Genomic DNA, 25,069 nt, shown 5'->3' on the forward strand with positions numbered 1-25,069 from the left:
TAGAGATAAGAGTACAACAATTTTTATACTAAATTTTTAAGTAAAAATTAATATAATATTATGTAGGTATAATGCAATGGTGCACACGAAGAAGTGCAGGAATAATTTTTCATGATATATTATTGTGTATTTAAAATGATCATTTTTAAAAATTAGATCTTAGGAGAATGTGATGCCCACATGTGTTGTCTGTCACAAACATAGCTGATTTATATTCTTCAGAAACTATTTTGTGTTTTTGTTTTAACTTATCTAAACACAATTGAAAATTATAAATAATATCTATACTATAATTTATCATGTTTGATTAATGTTAAATATCTTAAATTTACTTGATTATATGTAATTTAAGAATTTAGATAAATAATTATAACTATACATTTATAAATTTAATATCTTTATAATTAAGATTCTTTTAGTGTATTAAAATATGAGTATAAAATCTGTGTTTAACTGTAGGTCTTTGTGTATGTATTTCTGTCACCCTGTTGCAAGTCTGGCAACTGGCAAGCATCTGTTTTTATTCACTAAATTTAAACATTTACTGCTGCCAACCATTTGTCTTATACTGTTAAGAGTCCCAAATTCAATATAATAAAAATTAGTTCATGTTCTAATCTTTTTACAATTCTTTGTTGAATGCTCTTAAATTTTAAAACTTAGTGTTTTTTACAGATTCTATATTAGGTTTATCTTCTACCGCATATTGCAGTGTTCTTCAAAAATCTGCAATGGTTGAGGTATTTGCTGCTAATCAAGGCGACTGCAATTCCAATAATTTGGAAGTGCTGGATGCCACCTTAAGTTCATATAGAAGTAATGCATCATCCCAAGATAATGCAGATTTCTTCCAAGATTATTCAGATTACCAATGGTTTGCCGATTATAGGTAAATTTCTTGTATTTATTATAATTATTTGATTATTAAATTATGTTCTATTAGGTATCGTGATTCGGATAATTTTAACCACCACACAAGTATTCTATCATCTATATCAGAAAATTATAATATTCCATGTTATGAAGAAGTTTCCAGAGATTTGGATGTTAACTTGGCCCAAGTTGATATGGAACATCTTAAAACCGAAGACATACATAATATACTCAGTACATTGCCATCTATGTGTGGTCAAGATTTACAAGTATATTATATAAAATCTATTATTGATTATTTAATAATATTTTATTTATTAAATAACTGATTATATTTCAGAATTTATCAACTGAATCATTTTGTAAAAATAAACAACTATTCTCTCCTGTAAAAGAACAATCACCAAATCCATTCATAACATTTAGCACGGATTCATTAGATTGTAGTGATGATATGTTAATCACATGTAAGGCCAATAACAAACATAATTATACAATTGCTTTTGAAGAACCTATTATGGGGGTTTCGGAAGAATTTCAAAATAGTGAAGCTATGAGTACAGGAGAGAGTCGTAATACTGGTTCAGGTGAAGCATGGTCAAGTGATGGGAGTGTTCCAGTCAGTGTTCCAATGATATCTTCAGATACTACATTTATCACTTGGAATAAGTTAAAAAAATGTACTACTTCAGCAACCACCAATTGCACTCAACAACTTAAAGAGGTATTCATTTAGTCTTTTAAACATTTTTTGTATTAGTATTAGCATTAATGTTCATGGTCAAAAAATCATTTTAGCTAACGTGGGTAATTGTTGTAATAATAAATGCAGAGTACAAAATTTAGCGTTCTTTAAATATACTTAGTACCACCTAGGATTACTCTTATGAAATTGAGTAAATATTTAAGTTAAGAAAACGCCAAACCCATGTGTGTTGTCTCTGTCTTATAAATGTAAAACATCTAATTTAAGTTTAACAGAACCAATTTTGTGTTATTAGCTTAAATATTATAATAAGTTAATTTATTATCAAACTTAAAGGTTAGAACATTATCTGTGTTCTTCATTTGTTTTTTACAGTTTCTTAAGTTTTAAGTAAGTAATGAAAGAAGTTATGAATGTATAAAATATCAAATTTCAAAATGCTTATTATTCTCTTAAAAATTAAAATATTGTTAATACCTACAAGAAAATATAGATTATTTTTTGTTATATGCTTTTACCTTTAAGTTTGATCTTAAATAAATTCACTCTAATTCTAAATTCTAACAACACAAATTTGGTTTAACTAAATGTAAATTTAGTATGTTGTACATTAATATGATGGAGGCAACACATGTGAGTATGATGTAATCTTAAATTATTTTGTTGTATTCAGAATATAACTATTAAAATTAATTTGAATACTAAATAACTTTTATTGTAAATTGCATTGATTCTTTAATATTATTAATTTATTATACTATAAAATATTATATAGGAATTATCAAGAACACATTGTACAGATATAAATGTTTGAAAATATTTTATATAATTTTATCAACATATTATTTAATTTGTATGTTGGTTTATCTCTGTGTTTTATATATATTACACCATTCCTCATTTTTATTCAATTGCATTGATACATTTCAAAATATATTTTTAGTTATTATTAAAAACTTGTATAACTAATAAAATAATACAAAATTATGTTCAATTAAATTGAAAATTAAAAATTACCTTAAAATAATAAATTAAATTTCATTGTTATTTGTTTGGTGTATAATTTTACATTATTATATGTAATATCAATACTAATAAAACCTAACTTAACTTATTTTAATTGATTATAAAAAGTTTTTATGAGTACATGAGCCAGCAATATATATTTTTTTAGTGTAGAAGGGTATAATAAGCATAATATGCCAATTGATAATTTAAAAAAATAGTAACAATAATTTCAACGAATTTGGAATAAAAATTCTCTAGGAAGATCCCACAAAAAATTCACTGGAATAGAATATATTATCCATGCATCAATTTTCAATGAAAGTGATTTATTAAATATTTTCAAAAATGTTAACAACATTATTAATATTTTATAAGGTTAATAATAATCAAAACTTAAAAACCAACTAATAAAAAATTATTAAATTAAAAACTAAAGTATATGTTATCTATCTCTATCAAAGTATATGTTTAAAGTAATTTTTGAATAAAATTGAATTTATCTTTCCCTTCCTAATAAATTTTGTTTTATATGCGTGTAGTTAATGTATTAGCATTTATTAACTTTATTTTATTCTTTAAAGCATACAAGTTTATCATCAAGTGTGAATGAAAAGACACAAAGTTTACCTGACCTCATGCCATTACGACTATTATGGTTAAAACAAAAGAAAAGTCATTATGACTATCTAGTCAATTCTACACAATCTGAAGGAGGAAATGGTAATATTTTAAAAACTTTTATTGAATAATTATAAGAAATTTTTTTATTCATTAATTTATAGAAGGTAGAGCTAAGTTATACGATGTATCTGGTATTAAAGATCAAACAGATAGTGCTAAATTCAGCCTTGTCAAAATGTTTATTAGTCAAAAGAAAAACCGCCAGTCAGACGGTAGCTTAGTAATTAGTGATAATGATGCTACTGCTGAGGCAACTGAACCCAGTAAAAATGATTTGGAAGATAGTCTAATGTGTGAGAATGAAAAAACTGAAAGCATCAAACGTGTAAGTAACAATAATGGGTCCAACAATTCATCTATTATACCTAGCAAGCATTTATGGAAGGGTTCTAGTTTAAATAAGAGTATGCAAACTTCGTCATTAGATGAAATAAGCAGTCCAAAACCAGAAATCAAGGTATGCACAGATTTTAAATAAATATTATTATTTATTTTTATTTTGTTTTTATTTTGTTTTAGTCTCAGAATAGTCCTGTTTATGTGATGTTTCCTAGTTATACATTACCAGATCTCTCATTCCTGCAAAATCCTAAAGCTGCATTAGATATAAACAATGTATTTCTTGTACCTCAAAAATTTTCACCCATGCCATCTCCTGAAGTTGAATGCAAAAAACTTAATACTACACCTGTACATGAACCATCATCAGCAGAAAATTCATTTGATTTAAAATCAATCTGTGCTAAAGGATTTGACCATGTTAGTGATTGGGATTCACTGGCTTTGCTATTACCGCGGAATGTGTCTATAGCTTTATCCAAGACTCCTGAACTTAAAGATCGTTTCAAACACATTGATTTTGATATTAAAGAACCATCATTTTGCCAAATTGCATTTAAACCTGTTGACAAAAAAGATAACATGTTTGTTTATCAATATGATGATTTGAGTCAACATCAAAAACCACCAGTAGGTCGAGTTAATTCAAAGATTCCCATTAAAAATGAACAGAAAAGACCTATACATGAAGTGCCAAAAAGGTAAATTTCCATACAACATATTGTTAATTTATGTATCGTGTACCTAAATTTAATAATAGCTTAGTAAAAACTAAAAATAATTTTTTTATAGATTTAGTATGTTTGACATGAAGTCAGAAACATTTCAAGAACAACAAAACAAGAGACGTTCTCTTCCATCGCAGTTGACCATAATTCCTAACATTACTCCTATTGTAAGTAATATCATACAGTTTATAATTAAAGTTCAATTTTTAGATACTAAGCAAAGCAATAAATGTATTGATTTTAAAATATTTACATAATTGTATATAACATACAGCATTATTTTGCTTTTTCAAATTTTGCAAATGCTTATTATTTAATATTAAATTATATATTATGTAAATAATTATTAGTTATTTATGCATTAATATCAGATGAATAATGTACATAAGAATTTTTAGTAAAAATATTAATTCTATTTTGGTCCAATTTAAAAAATATTTTATTCTAAAATATGAAAAATAAATTCTGATTTGTTTACTCTGTATTAAGGTTTTGTTTCAAGCAATGTACAAATATTTCTAATTACAAACAAAAATAACCAAAATACTTTTTAAGGTTGGTTCTGATGTTGGCACTTCTGAAGATGAAGGAGTTGAATGTTCAGGAAGTAACTGTGACAGTCCTAATCCATGTGTTGATGAAGCTAAACGATTAGACTCGTTGTTAAGACAAAATAAACAATCTCGTGGTTATTTAAAAGCACAAGTCAATAAATATTTAAACCGCGCCAGTGGTCATCATACTCCACCAAATTCACCAAATCAGATCACTATTCAAGTAATATTACCGTTCATACAATACAAAATTGAAATATTATATTTATTGTAACTTATAATTCTAATTAATTACTTAATGTATTTTATTTATTTTAGGCAAAGAAAGGAACTGATAATATAGATAGATTTGAAGGATGTGAAATAAATAAATTGACAGATTCTATAACACATAAAAAAGGTATATTTTATTAGAATAGTTTTTTTTTCTATAGTTTTATCTAATTAATGATTTATTATTGTTTCAGATCTAGTAAGAAATTGTTGTTTTGGCGCAGAAAAAATTACATTTTGTTTAGACAACGATTATACAGAAGATTTGCATACAATTGTCTTAGATGTTCTTTGTCCAGCTCTGTATGCATTGTTTAGTGAAAATCTTAAATCCGTTTTAGAAACATCTTTTGGCTCTGTTAATAACTCTGTATGGCAAGTGATAGAAGCTTCATCTCAACAAGGTTAGTTAATTTTTGTTTATTGATCTATAATTTAATTTCTCTAGAACCTTAGTATAGCATAATTAACTTATTTACATTTAAACTGATTGTTAATGGTTTAATAGTGGTCATTTAAAGCATTATAATATTAACATGAATAATGGTCATAGGTACTCGTATAACTGTAATGAGTTAGTCATTTCTCAACATTTTTGGAAAATTCAAAATATACAGGTTCTTAAAATGATAAAATATATATTATTAAAATGTTGAGAATAATGTTAGAATAAAATATAATTCTAGTAAAATTAAAATATATATTATGCAACTCAATTTTTCAATACTCTTCTATGCTTAGGAAATATATGGTCTTTCAATGGTTGGTGAAAATAAATTCTTTAAATAAAAAGATATCTTAGTATCAATGTTTGACCAATTAAATTGGTCTTACCTACATTAATGGTGATTGGAGAATGGAAATATTACTTTAAAAATTTCATAAACACACTTATTCTTAACAAAAATGTAATTTTGTCAATGTAATGTGTAATATCTTATTGTTTCAATACAATAATAAATTTGTTGGTATCCTTACGTTTTCATATTTCATTGTGTACTTGTGTACGTAATTTATTCCTAACCCGGATCACTAGAACACATTTGGTTTTCAAGACTTGATCCTTATCCCTTCTCCTATAATAATAAAACTGGCCGGGACAAATGGATGTATTCCTAGTCCATGATAGTATATAGCACATAATATGCAGTAAAATTATGAGTTCTAACTTCTATGGCATAATTTATACGTCATTGGTAAAAAGTGACAAAAATAAAATTGTTTCTACAATTATTTTGATATAATATAATATTTATAAATGACGAATAATTATTTGTGAATTGTTATTTTTCTGAGATAAGTAAGTAACTTGAAAATTTGAGACACATATCACACATGGGTAATTATTTGTATGTATGTCATAGCTAAAATATCAAACTGTTTATACCTTTTTTATTTGCTCTTCAACTTAATATACCTATTATATTATCATATTCGTTCTATTTGTTTATTAAGCTTACGTATAACTATTGTTATAGATTGATGCTACTATAGTGTTTTTACGAATAATAATAAAAATACTTAATACTTTAGAGTTTAGGTTATAATATTATAATTTATTTATTTTACAAAAACAAAACTACTTTTAAATGTATCTAAATATTTCATTCTGTAAATACCATTTAAAATTATGTAGGAATGCGGTTGTTGATGTTTATCTTAAAATAAGTATAATTAAAACCAAGTAAATAAATATAAAACAAAGATATATTTTTAATTAATACTCTGGGATAAATGTAAATTTAACTTTGTTTACTTGTTCGTGGCGTAGAACGACAAGTACCCAATTAAGTGTAACATAATATAAATAATACTCAAATAACTGTTCAGCATTCATGACACCTGTTCGCAGAATTACATAAAAATAATATAATATGATCTTAGAATCTATAATCGAATACAATTTATACATATTATTATTTTAATAATATTATATCATAATAGTTGCGCGTCTTAATTTTTCTCCGGACCTTCGGGAGTGTGACGCACGCCGTGATCTGTTGATAATTATATTAATACTGGTTAGTGATTGATTATTATGATGACCAATTCAATTAACCGCGATCCTTTCATTGGCGCTGAGGTGGAGGAAGAGCTGGTACCGGTGGCAAAGGACCACCAGAGACGACGGATACGCGGTGTTTCTTCTGATGCCTGACCAACTGGTATTGTTGGCAATACGACACCCGGCACTCGTCGCACGCGTACGGCTTGTCGGCGTCGTGAACGCGCTTGTGCGTGGCCAGGTTGCCCATCTGCGTGAACTGTCGGCCGCAGACGTCGCACGCGAACGGCGTGTGGCCGGAGTGGACACCGCGGACGTGGGTGCGCAAGTTACCCACCTGTGCGAACGACCTGCGACACACCGCGCACGTGTACGGCTTTTCGCCCGTGTGCACGCGCACGTGGTTCACCAGGTTGCTAACGTGTCGGAACCGTTTGCAGCACATTTGGCATTTGCGCTTGTCCAGCGCCAAGTGCTGGGCCATGAACCTCTTGGTCGGGAACATCCGCGCGCACTTGTCGCATTCCAAATCCCTAGCGTACTCCAAACTTTTCTCCCCGGTGACCGACGGTCGCCGTTCCGGTGATCGCTGCAAAAGTTTTTGTGGTTCGGGTTGTTGTGGCTGATTTTGGCGACACCACCGAATCTTCTGTTGTGCCCTGCGAATGACGAAACGTTCGTTTGATTTCCATCTCCGAATTAGTGGTGGTGATCAATGGTGGTTGGTGCAGGAATTTTTTCGTGGGAAAGGATCACGGTCCGTTAACACAGTGGGTGTTTTATGACCCCCGAATAATAAAAAAAATATATTGAAATTACTTAATAATAATAATGATTTATTCGTTATATTTTTAAACACTTACACAAGTGTTTTTTTCCTGGCTCTTAAGTTTTAAAAATAAAGTAACTAGACTTATTTAATTCATATTCCCGATAAGTTAATTCATAAGACGTTATATTTATAAAGTCAATAATTTTTGACTCTTTTCAACACATAAAAATATCTTTCCTCGTAAGAATATTAGAATTTTCATATTTTAAAATTGTTACTTGGTGTTTAATATTATTCTTATTTTCTATTTCTTTTGATTGGGATCAATAAATAAAAACCATAAAACTGTTACATCTTTAATACAACTAATCATAATTAAAATTCATATTGAGTACGGCGATGACCAACAAGTTAGACATTCGTTTTTTATAAGTATATTATTATTATTTTTTAAGGTTTTTATCGAATTCTAGTAATGAAATGTTTTAGATAGTTATAAAATATAAACAAATTAATAATAAGAATATTATAAATGTATCTTTTTATTCGGACACCTCTTTGCCCCCCTCCTTCTTAGCACGACTGATTGTATTGTATAATATAACATACTGTTTATGTTTTAATATTGTTCGTTGGCATTTAATTACTACAAAAATATAAAAAAATTAAAATTAAATACCGAAAAAAATGACTCAATATACTATTTTATTATCAAGAAACAACTTTGGTGTTTGAGTGGAAAACGTAAACCTACACAATGTATACACAAACCCAAAGATACGCCTTTGCATAAAATTGTTGACAAGCGAAGGCTAGTATAACACTATGGCATTACAAAATTGGTTGACACGCTTTTTTTAAGTGTAGTATTAGGGATTTTCTAATTCCTGATATATTTAAGATAGATGTGCAATTCGTACATTAAATTATTTGTTAACAAAAAAACTATAGATTTTTAATTTGTCGCCCTAGTGTTTTGGCCCCCTCGTGCTAATACAAAAATTATAGGTGTGCGTAGACTTGAATTTCAAGGGGGTGCATATAGTATTTTTAGGCTCTTTTATTAATTTTCTTCCTTGAATCTATCATCTATTTCTAAGATAGTTTTTATTTTGTGTAACATCTAGCAGTTATATCATAAGTTTTTCATGTACATTTTTGAATATTTTTAAATCTACCACATATTTTACGGAAAGAATATATCGTGTTTTAATAATATTAGCTTTAATACAAGCTATTTGCTCTAGGATTTAAATCTTATTGCCCTAATTATAAAATTTTGGGGAGTGTCGAGGCACACCCCTGTGCGCACACCTATGAGACAATCATTTATGTTACAAGAATCTGTTTGGTAGATATTATATTTTTAATATTATTATTAAGCTTATACTCTTTTATTATTAAAAATATTCTTAAATATTTTATAAAATTAAATTAAAAGCAGCACCACTGATATCAATATCTTGATCATGAATTTTCTAAAGATTTAATATATTCTAAAAATGTTGAAATCTAACAAATATAGAAGATCACGAAAGAAACATATTATTGCTTATTGCTAAATAAGTTATAAATCGTTAAATTAATTTTAAAATAATAATTTCGTTGTTAGTGTATCTACTGATATACTAGAATACTTACTGGCTGTTGGGCATCTTGATCTGTCGTGGTATTGATTTGGATTTCTTCAAATTACACTATCCTGAAAAGGTGGAATATTGACTCAGACGTCCCGTTTCGTCCGCTAGGCGAAACTCATATGACTATATGAGAGCTGAGCATATTTGGTTATTTATAATGGTCAGCGGACGGAGGATCACGCTCAGCTGTTTATCAGTAATTACAAATATATTAGACTTTGTCCGACAGAAACCGATTTATACTTAATCGTATTTATTATCACTAATTATAAATTATTATATCTACTGCATCGATTTATTTCTATTTTTGTCTTTATTCTGTTGATAATCATCGGGATGTTTTTAGATAATAATAATAATAATAATAAATAGATTATTGAGGATAGCGCTGCCTTTTGGTATAATAATGTTATTAATTTGTTACTTTTATTGTTTGATCGTCAAAAATGCTAAATTATTGTTCGTTATCGAAAATGAAGTGTAATACATTAGTAATTTGTCATCCGCCACTAAAGATTAAACAGTAGGTTAGGTTTTATTGGTTGTATCTTAATAGTTGATAGATCAATTTTATCCTGATCTTGATGTTTTTATTTACCTATCATTTATTTTCTACTATTTTGAATTCCCTTTTATTATCAAATAAAAAATAAAACTAATACTTGTTCTCATTTTCAACAGGAAATATAAACAAACATAATTTTCGAGTCAAGGTAGTACTAATATAACATTTAATATCGCTCAAAAAGTTGAAAGTAAAACTAGTATTAAACCATTAACTGTTACCTACTTCTTACCTGTACGATCCATAATCAATTATTTTAACTTAAAAATATAAATTGATACACCCATATAATAAACTATAAATGACACTTTTACCCGCATTTTGTTAATTCTTATTTTGATATTTATTTTGTTAATTTTAGTGAATCTGTGATATATAATATTCAATAATTAAATTTAGAATTATTTAGTGTAGACTATAAGCAATAGACATATAATGTGAAATATGAATTTTTTATTAAACTATTATTTGTGAATTTACGTTTTAACATTTTCATAAGTTGTTAATTGGGAATAAGTAATAACTGTTTAATAAATTTAAATTAATAATATAGAAAATACAACGTTGTCAATATTTATCATATTAATCAAAGCACAATCAATAATAATCGACAATAAAGATATGAGAAACTTTGTTTTAATTGTTTTAAGCAATTAATTATTATTTTTATGTTTACTATTAGTGTTATTAGTGTTGGAAACTATTACTGGATATATAATATATTTTATTTTTTAATATCTTACATAATATGGCTATATATATATGTACATAGGTATGTAAAACTTTTTTCAATTTATTATGTTTTAAATCGGTATTTTGTCATCAACTGCCATAATTTCTTTTTATTAGTTTTTATTAACTCATTGGGCGAGATAAAATAGGTATATACAGGTCCGGATTAACATTATCGTAGGCCCTAGATACAGATGGCTAAGAAACCTTCTCTTTGAGAGAGGAAGTGTTGAATTTCACTGTTAAGCTTTTTAAAACAAAAATATTTTTAACGTATGAATCAAATCTAAACTTTTATATCATAATAATTTTCTTGTATACATTATATTTTACTTATTGTGCTAATATGTGTATTAACTTATAATAATAATAAATAAAAAAATAAAAAAAAATATGACAAAAAATTTGTAGCCACAGATTTTCTTTCGTAGGCCCTAGAAACAGTGCCGAATGGCTAATATGGCCCTGGGTATATATAACAAAAAGAAATCGTTTTTTTCTTACTAAAATTCTAATTGACAAAAGTAATAAATCTTAAGTTTAGTAAGCAAAACCTATAATAGTTTTCCATATTACGTATGCATTACGTTAAATTTATTTAATATAAATTCAAGACTTTTATTATTAATTTCTGATGAAATAATACGAGTAGGCTGTCCTCGTTTCCAAAGCTTAATTAGATTCGTAACGTGCATGTGTATAGTGCCCGTATCAGATAATTTTTCATGTAAAAAGAATTAGTTATATAAAAATATTTTAGAATACTAATGAGAGATGTATAGTAACCCTCCCCCCTCAGAAAATTTGGAAATAGATTGATATTAGTTTATAATACATTTATAGTATTACAACTATGATTTGAAATTTAAATAATTTTAGGTTATCTGATTATAACGTATTCATTTATAAATTTATTATTTGTTTCAGGTGTTCTCTCTTCGGCGCTCAACGAATTAACGGCAAAGGTCAATAATGAACTGGCACTCAACGAGGGTGTAATGAAGTTCAATGCATTTATTTTCGGCCTGTTAAAGTGAGCATTGATAGAATCTGAAAATGAAACGTATTGTTGTAGAATAAATATCTTAATATTATAATATTTTCGTTTTAGTGTCGGGGGTTTGGACGCTTGGCTGAGCTATATGAGAACCCGCGAATCTGTATGGCAAAAATACTATAACCGAAATGCACTATTTGTCCGCGCCAATTTTGGATGCACTTTGCACAGGGATCTCGTGGATCGTTTGATTGCTTCCACCAGACCTTTGGCCAAGTACAGGCCCGCTTTCGATCCACTGTACGAATGTCGCAAGCTCCATGAAAGCCTATCCAACATAAACGTAAGTGTTTTCTGCCAATCAATTTTGTATAATTTGTGATTTTCATTTTATTGTGAACCATCAACGATATTTTGTTAAACCTATTTAGTTAATGTGATTTCGGTAATTTATCATAATTATTTATGAAATCATTTTAATTTTAGCGTTTTGTTCATACGGTTTTCAAACATATTATAACTAATTACTATTTAGGTAATCGTTATTGTTTTTTTTCTTAAAACTGATTTGAAATGATTCCACGCAACATGATTGTTGAGAAATAAGTTGAAACCAAATTTACTTAAAATCATTGTAAATAATATGAATATATTATTGTCAGACCACGATAAAAATAGAAAATATCACTGGCCATTGCATTACCTTCAATACATAAAAGTGTATATTATTGTTTCGTAAATGACAATCGTGTTTTTTGTTTCAAAATAAATACAGAACCGGACGTCGTGGTTACTTAAAAAAACCGCACGGACGTTGGAAAACGAAACTTCCAGGCCTAGGTCGTATGTTGATTCGGCCGCTAAAACGACAGTAGACGTGGCGGGTACGGCTAGCAAACGTTGGAGCGGCGTGCACATGGGCTCTAAGCTGGCCACGGCCTTCGAACGTCTGGATAATATTGACGAGAGGATCCAGTGAGTTTACATACTAAAATATAAAATATTATGTCATACTAAGAAAGTATAACATTTTAAGAAAAGATAAGTTTTAATTTTTATGTCAGAATCCCATTGTAAGTTGCGCGAATACACATTTTTAACACACAAATAAAAATAAGAAAACCTTAACTGTAAAACATAGTTATTTGTTTCTAAACAATTCAAATTTTAATATCTTTTAAACAACGGATTTTAAAACGATTTTCGACTTTTTTCTGTAGTCCTTAATACTGACTACACAATTCAGTGTTCACTGTCAGCACAACGACATGGTGAGAGGGAGAGAATCAATGATTTGAGTATTAGATGCTTAAAATTTTTCTCTCTTAGTGATTACTGCTAAATTATAGTGTATAGTGCTTTGTAAAAAGTATTGATTTCCTATACCTTGAAATGTTTTTTTCTGATCAGTCAATAATCCTCAAACCCTCTTTCGTTTCTTTTATATAATTCGGTTTGTATAATTTGTATTTTTGATGTGTTCGTAATAGACCAGAAGTGGCTGAGCCTTGTCACGGTAGCAGTGATGTCACCAAGGAGACCCCCGTGAAAGGACAGCGGTTCAGACGGCTTCAGATGAAATGGGAGCTGCTCAGCACCAAGGACCTGACGTTAGATACCCCTGATTTTGATGGACCTCGGGGCGAGTTGACGAGCGCTAGGTATTTATTTAGTAATATATTTTTAGTGTATACCAAAATATTTATTATGATTTAGATTATATTATATAGAAATATTAGTGATTTATTTGACGTGCTACAATGATGTTTGGGATTTTCGAAAAAAAAATCGCTTAATATTTTCTTAATGTTTGAATAGTATTAACTATCAACTTCGTTTTTGGAAAAATTATAGTTAAACTCAAACAAAAAATCTTATTGTTCAATATTTGAAATTCTTTTTTTTACATAAAAACGTAAGTAATATATTGTTTTTTTTCTTTGGCTAAGTGTAACATAGACAAAACGCAAAATCATTTTTTATATTTTTGAGAACCTATTCTAAGAGTAAAATCACCAATTACAAGTTACAACAATCATAGAGACAAATGTTTTTTAGGGCATGAGTGCATGACATAATGATTTGCTAGTATTTTGTAAAAAGGATTAAACATCCATTTAAGTTTACAATATTTTTATTTTTAAAGTTAAATACAAAAGAAATTAAAAATTAATAGAATAAAAAAATGATTTGTCAACATTTTTTTTATAAGCGATTTTACGTAAATTTTTTGTTACATAATGTTGCGTGTGGATCTAAGATAAAAAATAAATATTGTGCTGAAGGAGATGCCAAATCCATATAACTTAATAACTTAAAAAGCACATTATAAATATATTAAAAATAGTTGTCAAACGGATCACTACTATCTGTTTAAAAAAAAATAAATATTTTGTGGAATTATCGATTTTGTCCTGTATAGGAGAGCCGCCGTCAAGTCACGCATACCACGGCCAGTTCTATCACCGGTCCAACAACCCGGTCCCGATGCTTTTGGCAACAGTAGGCGTCCGATGACTGCCACTTACAGAGCCGATTCCCCGACTTCGCCGTCTGGAAATATCAACAACAAAATCGAACACACTTCCAACAGGTTGGTGTACGCCACTATTATACTCGCTTACTGTATAACGTACATTACTCATTCGGTGGATTTCGAATTTAGTAATGGAACGGGGAGGGATTATGTAATTCAATCGATTGTATAAACAGTAGCGTAGCGTAAAACTTAACGGCTTTAAGGCCTGTAGATGGTGGAGGTTTCCATTAAGCTTATGAAATAGTGATAATAAAAGCTAATAAAAATAAAATAATAGTAATATAATTGTTTTATTACATACAGTTATATTTTTTTAAACAATAGAAATGTAAACATAAGAGTTTTTCAAATATTTTTTTTTTAATTTAAAACCATATTATTATGTGCTTGAAATAATCAATAAGTATAAGTAATATAACACTCAATTATGTTAATATTTCTTTTAATTTTGATTCAAATTACAAAAGCACATACTTTTTTAATTTTAACCTTTTCCTGCCACCCGCAGTTAGTATTGCTCTTATTTTTAAATGGTATAAAAAACAATCTAAATAACTGAAAATTAAGTTCTTAAATATATTTGAAAGTTCCAAAAATCAGTATTAGAATAAATTGATTATATTAAAAAAGTAAAAATGATGATGACTGTTAAGCATTATACTTGCGGTAAATCCCTCTGTGTTTAATTATAAACTATTTAATACTTTAATTTTCAATTTAAAATCTAAAACCATGTAACAATAGTTTGAAAAAATGATAATATATAATGATAAAAAAAATCTGAAATTTTTTATTATCTAGGGTAAATATGGCTCACGAGATTTTTTTATGTAATTAGTTTTTAATTTTTTTTTGGATTTTGTAAATGAGTTGTGGCCATTTTGCTAAAAACGTCGAACATCCTATATAGTATTACGATTATGTACTTAAGTCTGTTTCTCTGGATTTTTAGGATTAGAAAACCGCCGCCAGCGTCCGCTTCGAAAGCTACACGACCCAGCAGCTTATCGCAAAGAACGACGACGACCTGCAGGGGAGAGCCCGTTCGTTACGTTCGGACCCTTTCACACCGATTATCAGCCGACAACGGACATTTGTCGTTCAACGAGGGAGAAAAATTGCAGCTCGTTTTGGACGTGGACGACAAGTGGATACTTTGTTGTCGCGGCGCGCGCAAAGGTCTCGTGCCTAGGTCATCCGTGCTAATGGTATCTAAGTGAGACCCACCGGTGGGTGTCGTATATAGTGGCGGCCACCTGGCACATTCCACAATGATATTATTATAATAATGGACTTAGATTATATTTGTGCGTTTAATTTATCGTCTATTAATATGTTTCTCTTTCGTTTTTAATGGTCTCATTTTCCTTGTATTATGTGTTTATTTCCGTGTATAGTGTACTGCTACGATAATAATATGTACATTTTTTTTGTTTAATATATTTTGTAAACTATTACATTAATATTGACCGATGGTTCGTAATGATGGGATAGTGTTGGATGTCGTATGTACATTATAATAATACGGGCGTCCAAGTGAGAAATCGTCAATTTGCCGCTTTGTTTTATTTTCTGATTTTCTTCGCTGGTTATTTTTTTGTTTTGTTTTTTTATTCTTAACAATTTACATCAGTTTTTTTCTTTTTACGTAATAAAATTTGCACTATTCAGAAAATAAAACAATTATCTGCAGTCGTACTTGTGGGGGAAGAACGTGTCTTTAGGTGCTTTTTATGGTATGGTGTCGTTGTGTTGTGTTGTGTTGTTCTTATGCACCGTGAAAAAATAATTTTATGTTCTTATAAATCACGCAAATATCTGTTATTCAAACACACAGACTTCTTGTAATTTAAATTACATTTCTTATACATACCTATAAGTAATAGGTATGTTTATAATAATATATATTCTAGTTACAAGAATTGATGCTTTATTTATAATGCTTACTATGAGAAAACTACTTTTTGTAATAAAAAAAAAGAGTTAAAGTATTACACTAATATTTAGATTATAGAACATATCTTTAATTTTTTTTTTTTTTTTACAACATTTTCCTACTATAATTTTGTTTTTGTTTTTTAAATTTTAGTTGACGTTGAGACCTTATTTGTTCGATTTCTACACAACGGATTTGAACAAAAAAGGTCTCGACATGTGTATTGAATGACCCATGTTCAATTTATTGGATGTCGTGTGTCATGCTATCCACTGTGCTCTTGTATACCCCCAAACCTAATGTTAGAAAATAATTTAGTCCTTCATCTAAGCATGAAAATAGCTTTGATTAATACTATGTTGCTTTAAATAAGTATAAGGTTTATGATATCATATTATGTTGTAAATTATCATTTTTTGTTTTTTTCATACTTCAGTTTATAGACTTTAATCATAGGTCCTTTAAGATTTTATTTTTGTTATTTTTTGTTTAATTAAACAAATAAGACTGCTTTTAAACACTTGGTATTTTTATTTTATTTGTATATTTTGTTATTATTTACTATATGATATTATTAACAGAGTACCAACATTGATTAAAATATATACTAAATATAATATTCTATATATTGTCCCAATTTTACAATGTTATTAAAGTATAACAATATAATATTTAATATTGTATTAAAACTAAATATTAATCACTTCATATGAGGTATAACATTATTATTACAGATCTGATGGTTGTACGTTTGTTAAAGTTATGTTAATTGTAATCAATAGTATGATCATGTGCCATGATTAAAAATAGTTTGAAACAAAAGCTTTTACTAAACATTTTATTATGTTTTTATGATGTACTGAGCAATATACGAATAAATACATGACATATATCTGTTGGAATAAAAAAAATATTGATAAATAAATAAGTATCATTTATAAACAACTAGGTGGTTAGAAACTCAAAGCGCTCTATCTCTGAAGCTTTGTATCTGTTTTAGTTTTGCTCGTATTTAAACACGTTTGAAATTCCAGTATCAGTTAAATACATTTTATTTTATAAATTATTTCTATATAAAAATGGCATTGTGTATTTGCGTCAGAAAGTTATAAACCATCTTTACACAAATACAGATCATATTTATCAATATATTATGCTATAATTACAATTATGTATGTGTGCAACCAGCCACTAGTAATGGAAAAGATGGAAAAACAGTTTTTAGACATCAGATAACAAATTCAGCATTACTACAAAGATACTAGTTACTTATAAATTGTTATTATCATTAGCTACAATATGTATATTTTTAAATGTATAGCTAATAAAACTTCTAAAATGTGAGTACATCAATGTTATTTAGTTAAATTAGGGAAAGAATGAGAAAAGTATTAACATTTCTCACCTAATCCAGGCATGCCTATATATCTTATAAAAAAATCATTATCTATTAGCAGTGGCGGGCCGAATGGCTCGATTTTGATGTAGTTGCATCAACTATTTTTGGATACTTTTTGTTGAGAATAGTATTTTGTATATTATATTTACACAATAAGATTCAAATTCAGATGGTTATAAGCTACTTTAAAAAATGTCAAATAAATACCAATTTAGTACGTAGAAAGTACAATATCATTTTTACCATAATATGTGTGGATTTGGGAACCGTGGGGAGGGACCAGTGGAGGATAGTCCCACGGATTTGTGAGGTTTGATAAAAGGGAGCGGTAGTGATAAATACTTAAATATGAAATTGTGCCACTGTATATAAGTGTTTAATGAACTGTTTTTTTTTACATGTAGACCAGTAACTTAACTTGTTAAACAATAAATGTTATGATTTCATCAATGCTTTGGAAATAACATGAGGAAAATTAAAAAAACTTTTTAAATAATTATTTTTGATTAATTTAAAATATATATATATATACAATATATATAACTATTTGTGATGATTATGCAAACATATAGAAGATATAGCCAACAAATGTCAAAAGATACTTGTAGAAATGTATTTAATATATGCATTATATACTTGTTCATAGCTATAGGTTAAAATTATCTCTGTGTGCAATCAACTTTGTATGTTCTCATAATAATTTAATAATAAATAACTTTTACAACCAGTTAGTTGCCAAATTAATTTCTTATAAATTATAATATAACTTTAGTTTGGAGTGAGAATTAAATTAATGTAGTCATTTGATTCAATTGTTATAGTATACTACAGACAGTAAATATGTATTGTAGCTACTACTGGTTTAAAAAATAATTATTAAATATCATGTAACAATTATTAGGTACATAAAAACTAAGATAAAAACAAAACGATAAAATGAGAATAAAGTAGTAAAATAATAAAATAATAAAATAATAAAGTGAGAATAATGTAGTAAAGCAAAATGTTTACATTGATACAATTTGTATTTTAATTTATAGATTAACTTTTAAGTAGTGGAAAGGATATACAGATAATACTGTTTATTATCTACAAATTACAAAGATAATTTTTTAATTACAATTCATAAGGATATAGAAATAGTAAAATCTATCACAATTAAATGTCGAGAACGTTAATAAGAAGAAAAGTTTACATTTTATATATATTGAAATATTAAATAAATGAACAGTGGTACAAAATTTGTTCAATACATAGTATGATTTTAAAGACAATGTTTTCTGTGTTTACTTAATAATAAAACTATTATCACTTTCAACCCATCCTTTGATTTTTCACTAAAACAAACCATTCAATTTAAGTTCATGGTCTATGACCTATGTTAAGTTCAGTTTATTAAAATAATAATAATTTATTTATAGTGGATACAAACAAATATGTTTCTGACATGTAAATGTATTACTGGACTGTTCACACGTATATGTGTCACTGTATTAGCATGTTGAAAGTGTAAAGTAATTCATTGCATTCTAGCCAATCTTGTTTGAAATTTGTTACACAAGAGGATAACACCATGTTGTAATTTGTGATCAATTCCTTTTATCAAGCAAAAGCTCTACTTTAGAAGGAATTAATTTATTGATGTAGAAGACAGATGTTCTTCTAATTAAAATAAGTTCCAATAGTTGATTGTTACTTAATAATAAAAAAATGTAATAATTTCAATTCAAATATTACTAATTCTAAAAATAAGCTGACATATAAGACAATTGAATAAACAAGGACAACTCATTAAGAGATAATTATTTAGTATATTGTACACATTTAAAAAATATTCTATTTCAAAATATAAATTAAACAAGAAGAAATATTATAAACAGTAATAACGTTATATTAACTGTATGATATTATAATTTATTGTTTGTACATGTATTTAACACAAAAACATAATATTATGGATCACCAGAAGACTTAAAAGGTAGCAGGAATATTTTGCTTTTCAAATTCAGCTCTGTAAAATACAATAAAAATGTGTTAAAAGTAATCAACAATAAAACAAAAGCGTTTATAATCAAATCTTTAAAAATAGAAAAGGTATAAAAAACTATTAAAAATTGTCAGATTTAAAGTTTTTTTAATATTAAGCATATAGTATAAACTGAAAATAGATTTTTATTCTTAAAAATTATTAGTATTCAATATATTATTAAGCAATATAATAAATTTTGTCAGAACACTATTCTTAATTATTAAGTTAATATAAGGGATTATTATAATATTAACTATTATACTACAAGCACGGCACTAAATTTTTTTTTTCAGGGGGGGGGGACAGAGCGGGGCAAATATTTTTTTTACATGAGTTAAGATTTTTTTCTTATTTTACAAATTTCAAAACATATTTTATTAAAATTGTTGTAGATTTTTCCCTTATTAGATAATACTAGTAGGTTAACCCACCGTAAAAAGATTAAAAATGTTATTAGTTCAAACTCCATTAACTAAATTATTATAATCTATACTAAATTCAATTTATTTAGTAGTGACAAATATATTAAATAAACTAAATATTGATATTTTACACAATATCTGTTTATGCACCAAACAGTAAATGATTGAAAATCTTAAAACGTTAAAATAGTTAACAAAAATGTATAAAATTGCATCAATACCAATAGAAATAATATTTTTTTAAATAAAAATTTGCGATTACCTACCTAATAATATTATTTAAATAGAAAATTTCAAGTTTTTAGTTCAATACATTTTTAAATTGGTATTTGCATAGTATATTATGTATTAAAGAATCTACTTTATATTTTTTGTTGAATTTTAGAGGTTAAAAAGTTCATGGATATATATTAAAATGTAGATACTTAAAGAAATCCTTTCTTTTTATTAATTATTAAGCAACTTTTTAAACAATATTAGTGTATTAATTAAACATATAAAAATAATAAGTAAACTAAAAATATTTTTACTTACATTAAATTAAGTTAATAATATTCTTCGATTTTTGTGTATAAAATATTAATATTATTAAATCGGTTTTTATAACAGCAAAAACTTAAAACACCTATCTTTGAAAATACGAAAATATTTACATAATATTACTAATTTAAAAAAAGTATATTTCATAAATTCTCTGATATAGCTCTTTTAAAAATAATGTTTTATGACTTTATTATATCATACATATTTTTAGTAGGGGGGCTGGCAAAGGGGCTGAATTGTTTTCTGGGGAAGGGGGGAGGGCTAGAGCCTCACCTTGGCGCGTGCTTGTTATACTATATATTTACTATCCTAAAATAGTTGGATCCTGGGCATTTAATAAATCATAAATTTTTAATTCAATCTAATATTAATTTAAAACAAAATGTTGTATGTATACTAAAATTGTCAGTCAAATTTACCTTAATTGAACACTGAAATCATCCTCGACATTATCATCGTCCCAATTATCTTCCCAAACATTAGCCTCTTTATCTTCTTCATCTTGACTGGTCCATTCTTGAAATAAAAAATAATGATAAATATTTACTAGCATTTATATTAACATAAATTCACTACCAAAAGTAATGAATCGTTTACCTTCCACTGGGAACTCTTCGAATTCATCGTCTTCTTCCAACAGACCTATGTCCAAAGTATTCTTTTGTTTATCTCCGTCAGATTTGGGTTCAGTAGATTTACCCATGGTTTATGAATAATGGATTAACTGAAAATTAAAACTTATATCAATATTTTCACTTCTTCAGAGCAATTTGCAAAATTCACAGATGACTAATGAGATAACTGACTGATGTTCTAAGTTTGTTTTTGTTTTACACTGGAATGAAATTTAACAGTCATGCCTCTAACCTCAAAATACAATATTTTCATTGGTGTCCAAAATATTTGTTGTTAATATCACTGATAATAATAATATTATCAGTGTTCGGACAATTAACAAGTTGTAACGCTCCAACACAAAGTGGTCATAATCGGAAAGTTTTTGCCTCCTAAACGGTCATAATATCATAGGATAATATAGACTGTATGGGACATATCAAATTGGTGGTGAGGAGTAAAGTTGTCTCACCATATTATCATTTAAGGCTGTGGATTTTACAAGATAACAGCGGCAGCACGGCGCATGTAGAGCCATTATTTATGACTTCGGTATTCAACCATTCGATGCTTAGTCATGGCAGGAAAACTACAATTAATGTTTTTTACCCATGATATTTTTTTATCTTAAACTATAATCAATAATAAATCCCAAGAAAAACTGTATAATACATAATAATAAAAAATTAAAAACACAAATAATAATATTTATATTAAAGTGAACACTAAGTTCAAAATGTTTTTTCTTTCTCCTCGTTAATCGAACATGTAACTTATTGTAAATAGCAATTTGATATCGTGACGATGAAGTCCAGCGAAGTAGACGTGGTCAAGATGATAGATGCCAACAAAATGCGGAAGGAGAAAAAGTTGTCGGTAAGTTCTATCAATAGTAGTCCGGCATCCGATTTAAAACCTCGAGTGGTGACTGTCAAGCAACATGATTCAAAAAAGTTGTACACGCCAACTGCTAAAAAAGAAAATACAAAAAAAATTGTTCAAGATGCAACAAAGGAGATTCAAAACTGCAATGATAGTTCTGAATGGCGTCTAGATTTGAGTAAATCAGGATTGACTAAAGTACCAATAACTATTAGAGATGCTACACAATTGACTGAATTGTATTTGTATGGTAATAAATTGATAACTTTACCATCAGAAATTGGATGTCTGACCAACTTACAGACTTTAGCACTCAGTGAAAACTCTCTGACCTGCCTACCGGATTCACTAGCTAATCTTACTAGTCTTAAAGTCTTAGACCTAAGGCATAACAAACTTACTGAAGTACCAGAAGTTGTCTATAAGCTAGATACATTAACTACATTGTTTTTGCGCTTCAATCGTATACGTACAGTGAGTGATGACATTAGTAAATTAGTCAATCTAGTCATGCTCAGTTTACGAGAAAATAAAATTAAAGAACTCTCATCTGGTATCGGTAAACTAGAAAGATTAATTACATTTGATGTGTCACATAATCATTTGGAACATTTACCAGAAAAGATAGGAAATTGTATACAATTGTCTACACTAGACCTTCAACATAATGAACTTGTCGACATTCCTGAAACAATTGGTAATCTTAAAAATCTGACACGATTAGGGTTACGATACAACAGATTGAAAATTTTACCAAATTCATTGAGTAATTGTAATCGAATGGATGAATTCAATGTAGAAGGTAACATGCTTAGTTGTTTGCCGGATGGTCTTCTTGTTAACTTGAAAGAAATGAACAGTATAACACTAGCTAGAAATAGTTTCACAGCATATCCTACTGGAGGGCCTGCACAGTTTATTTCTGTAGATTCAATTAATTTTGAACATAACAAAATTGATAAAATACCCTATGGAATATTTTCCAAAGCTAATTACCTTACAAAATTAAATATGAAAGATAATGCCTTGACATCATTACCATTAGATGTTGGTTCTTGGACCAATATGGTTGAGTTAAATGTGGCAACAAACATGATTACCAAATTGCCTGATGATATACAATATCTTCAATCTTTGGAAGTGTTGGTCTTATCCAACAATCTATTGAAAAGACTGCCGGCTACCATAGGAAATCTTCAAAAACTTAGAGTGCTTGATATTGAAGAAAACAAACTAGAAACATTACCTCAAGAAATTGGTTATTTGCGAGAACTGCAAAAATTAATTTTACAGTCAAACCAATTGCTATCTCTACCTCGAGCAATCGGTCATCTCACAAATCTGGCATACCTCAGTGTCGGTGAAAACAAGCTTAGTACATTACCTGAAGAAATTGGTACACTCGAAAATTTGGAAGCACTTTACATTAACGATAACCAAAGTCTTCATCATTTGCCATTCGAACTTGCCTTGTGTTCCAAGTTGCAGTTGTTGGGAATTGAAAATTGTCCGTTGAGTCAACTTGGAGATGCAGTTAAAGGTGGTCCATCTTTAGTAATGACTTATCTCAAGGTAAATGGCCCATACCGTACTCTGTGAAATTTTTTTAATTGGTGTGGTATTTCCATTTGATATCTCTAACACAATATTGCTGTGAGTCTAATAAAAGTTTGTTAATATTTGTTATTGTATTTAAAAGATTTATTTTAACACAAATATTGAAACTTTATTTTAATAGATCACGAGTAGTATTGCGTATTATTCCCTGACTTCCATTATGAAACCATGTAAGAAAAAATGTGTTTTTAATTCTTGGGATTTTTAGTAGGAAAAATATTATATTCTTATAAGTTGCATCAAACATGCGTAAGTATTTGAAAACAGAGTTGTTAACAATTTCTTTTTAAAGAAATTATCTTAGGATGAGAGTTTATAAATAGTTGATATGTTTTATTAAATAATGTTTAAAGAAATATTTATTGAATAATACATAATATTTAGGTATCTATTTTATCTTTATACAATATTATTTCAACTTAAATTGAAGTATGTATTAAATATTAAGTTAAAATTTTTATTCATTAATGAAAAATGTATGGACTTGACCGATTATTTTCAGTATTTTATTAATTAAATTGAATAACTTTATATAAGTATTTAATAAATCGCAGTTTTGGGTGTACAGTTATATATAACTACCTATTCTATATGTTGTCACAATTTATTTAGAGTTAAACACATTTATCAAAAGATAAATACTTAGATAATATAACACTATGCTTTAATTAATTATTATTATTATTGTTATACTTTAAATTTTAAATAATAAATTGTCATTATATTTACATAGGTTTATACTTAATAACATAAAAAAAATATTCTATAATAATTGTTAAGTTTTAGTATTTAAGATGATAGTATTGATTCCATGATATTTCATTATAAACTCTCATCAGATTATTCTGAAATTTGACATCTATTATGTTTTAGATAACGGGTATTCTATATTACCATAAACTTTAAAGGTATTGAAATTATTCAATACAAAATAAACTTTATAATAATAACCATTACTTTATTCAGCATGTCAACTGGAAATTTTACCACAGTCCCTTAATTGTATTTAAGTCATGAACATCGAAGTTTGTTAAATGCAAATTCATTAATTTGTTTTTATTTATTTATAATAGGCAAATGTATAGTGTATTATTTAATATTTGTTTTAATTGAAAATTATAAATGTATATTATATTTATGTATGTATAATATATATATATATATATTATGCATGTATATATTATATATATATTTAATTATTTCAACTGTTGATA

The 25,069-nt window shown here is 27.6% G+C and overlaps 4 protein-coding genes across 6 annotated transcripts in view; 2 read left to right on the forward strand and 2 right to left on the reverse strand.

Annotated features, from left to right (window-relative positions):
• Window positions 1–16,330, forward strand: part of LOC112599166 — a 35,958-nt gene extending 19,628 nt beyond the window's left edge. For all 3 annotated transcript variants that reach the window (XM_025345957.1, XM_025345956.1, XM_025345958.1), the window contains exons 2-17: window positions 676–889; window positions 944–1,142; window positions 1,214–1,597; window positions 3,169–3,307; window positions 3,370–3,725; window positions 3,788–4,308; window positions 4,400–4,502; window positions 4,891–5,112; window positions 5,208–5,289; window positions 5,357–5,566; window positions 11,804–11,909; window positions 11,988–12,216; window positions 12,649–12,848; window positions 13,364–13,534; window positions 14,296–14,466; window positions 15,365–16,330. In XM_025345957.1, coding sequence (XP_025201742.1) covers window positions 676–889; window positions 944–1,142; window positions 1,214–1,597; window positions 3,169–3,307; window positions 3,370–3,725; window positions 3,788–4,308; window positions 4,400–4,502; window positions 4,891–5,112; window positions 5,208–5,289; window positions 5,357–5,566; window positions 11,804–11,909; window positions 11,988–12,216; window positions 12,649–12,848; window positions 13,364–13,534; window positions 14,296–14,466; window positions 15,365–15,632 — 3,575 coding nt within the window. In that variant the 3' untranslated portion in view covers window positions 15,633–16,330. The remainder of the gene's footprint in view (window positions 1–675; window positions 890–943; window positions 1,143–1,213; window positions 1,598–3,168; window positions 3,308–3,369; window positions 3,726–3,787; window positions 4,309–4,399; window positions 4,503–4,890; window positions 5,113–5,207; window positions 5,290–5,356; window positions 5,567–11,803; window positions 11,910–11,987; window positions 12,217–12,648; window positions 12,849–13,363; window positions 13,535–14,295; window positions 14,467–15,364) is intronic.
• LOC112599167 (zinc finger protein 501-like) lies at window positions 6,894–9,678 on the reverse strand. Its single transcript, XM_025345959.1, has 2 exons — window positions 9,581–9,678; window positions 6,894–7,826 (listed from the first exon to the last, which is right to left on the reverse strand). The coding sequence occupies exons 1-2, from the start codon at window positions 9,592–9,594 to the stop codon at window positions 7,232–7,234; spliced, it is 609 nt and encodes a 202-aa protein (XP_025201744.1). The 5' UTR covers window positions 9,595–9,678; the 3' UTR covers window positions 6,894–7,231.
• Window positions 16,331–19,628: 3,298 nt separating the features above from the next.
• Window positions 19,629–21,588, reverse strand: LOC112598963 (26S proteasome complex subunit SEM1). Its single transcript, XM_025345639.1, has 3 exons — window positions 21,339–21,588; window positions 21,161–21,257; window positions 19,629–19,758 (listed from the first exon to the last, which is right to left on the reverse strand). Exons 1-3 carry the CDS (start codon window positions 21,442–21,444, stop codon window positions 19,719–19,721), a joined length of 243 nt encoding a protein of 80 aa, XP_025201424.1. The 5' UTR covers window positions 21,445–21,588; the 3' UTR covers window positions 19,629–19,718.
• A 441-nt stretch (window positions 21,589–22,029) lies between these two features.
• On the forward strand, window positions 22,030–24,103 carry LOC112598752 (leucine-rich repeat protein soc-2 homolog). Its single transcript, XM_025345344.1, has one exon. It carries the CDS (start codon window positions 22,161–22,163, stop codon window positions 23,835–23,837), a length of 1,677 nt encoding a protein of 558 aa, XP_025201129.1. The 5' UTR covers window positions 22,030–22,160; the 3' UTR covers window positions 23,838–24,103.
• The last annotated feature ends 966 nt before the right edge of the window (window positions 24,104–25,069 follow it).

The sequence above is a fragment of the Melanaphis sacchari genome, unplaced genomic scaffold (genome assembly GCF_002803265.2).
Source record: "Melanaphis sacchari strain LSU unplaced genomic scaffold, SCAv2.0 Contig4_pilon_pilon, whole genome shotgun sequence".
NCBI classification, from domain to species: Eukaryota; Metazoa; Arthropoda; class Insecta; order Hemiptera; family Aphididae; genus Melanaphis; species Melanaphis sacchari.

What these genes read in the sequence shown, in the direction of transcription:
- LOC112598963 (XM_025345639.1), bottom strand. Translation starts at nt 21,444, where the DNA reads ATGGGTAAATCTACTGAACCCAAATCTGACGGAGATAAACAAAAGAAT. An exon ending in CGAAGAGTTCCCAGTGGAAG is followed by an intron (nt 21,258 to 21,338) that starts GTAAACGATTCA and finishes TTTTATTTCAAG; the next exon opens with AATGGACCAGTCAAGATGAA. An exon ending in GATTTCAGTGTTCAATTAAG is followed by an intron (nt 19,759 to 21,160) that starts GTAAATTTGACT and finishes TGTATTTTACAG; the next exon opens with AGCTGAATTTGAAAAGCAAA.
- LOC112598752 (XM_025345344.1), top strand. Translation starts at nt 22,161, where the DNA reads ATGAAGTCCAGCGAAGTAGACGTGGTCAAGATGATAGATGCCAACAAA.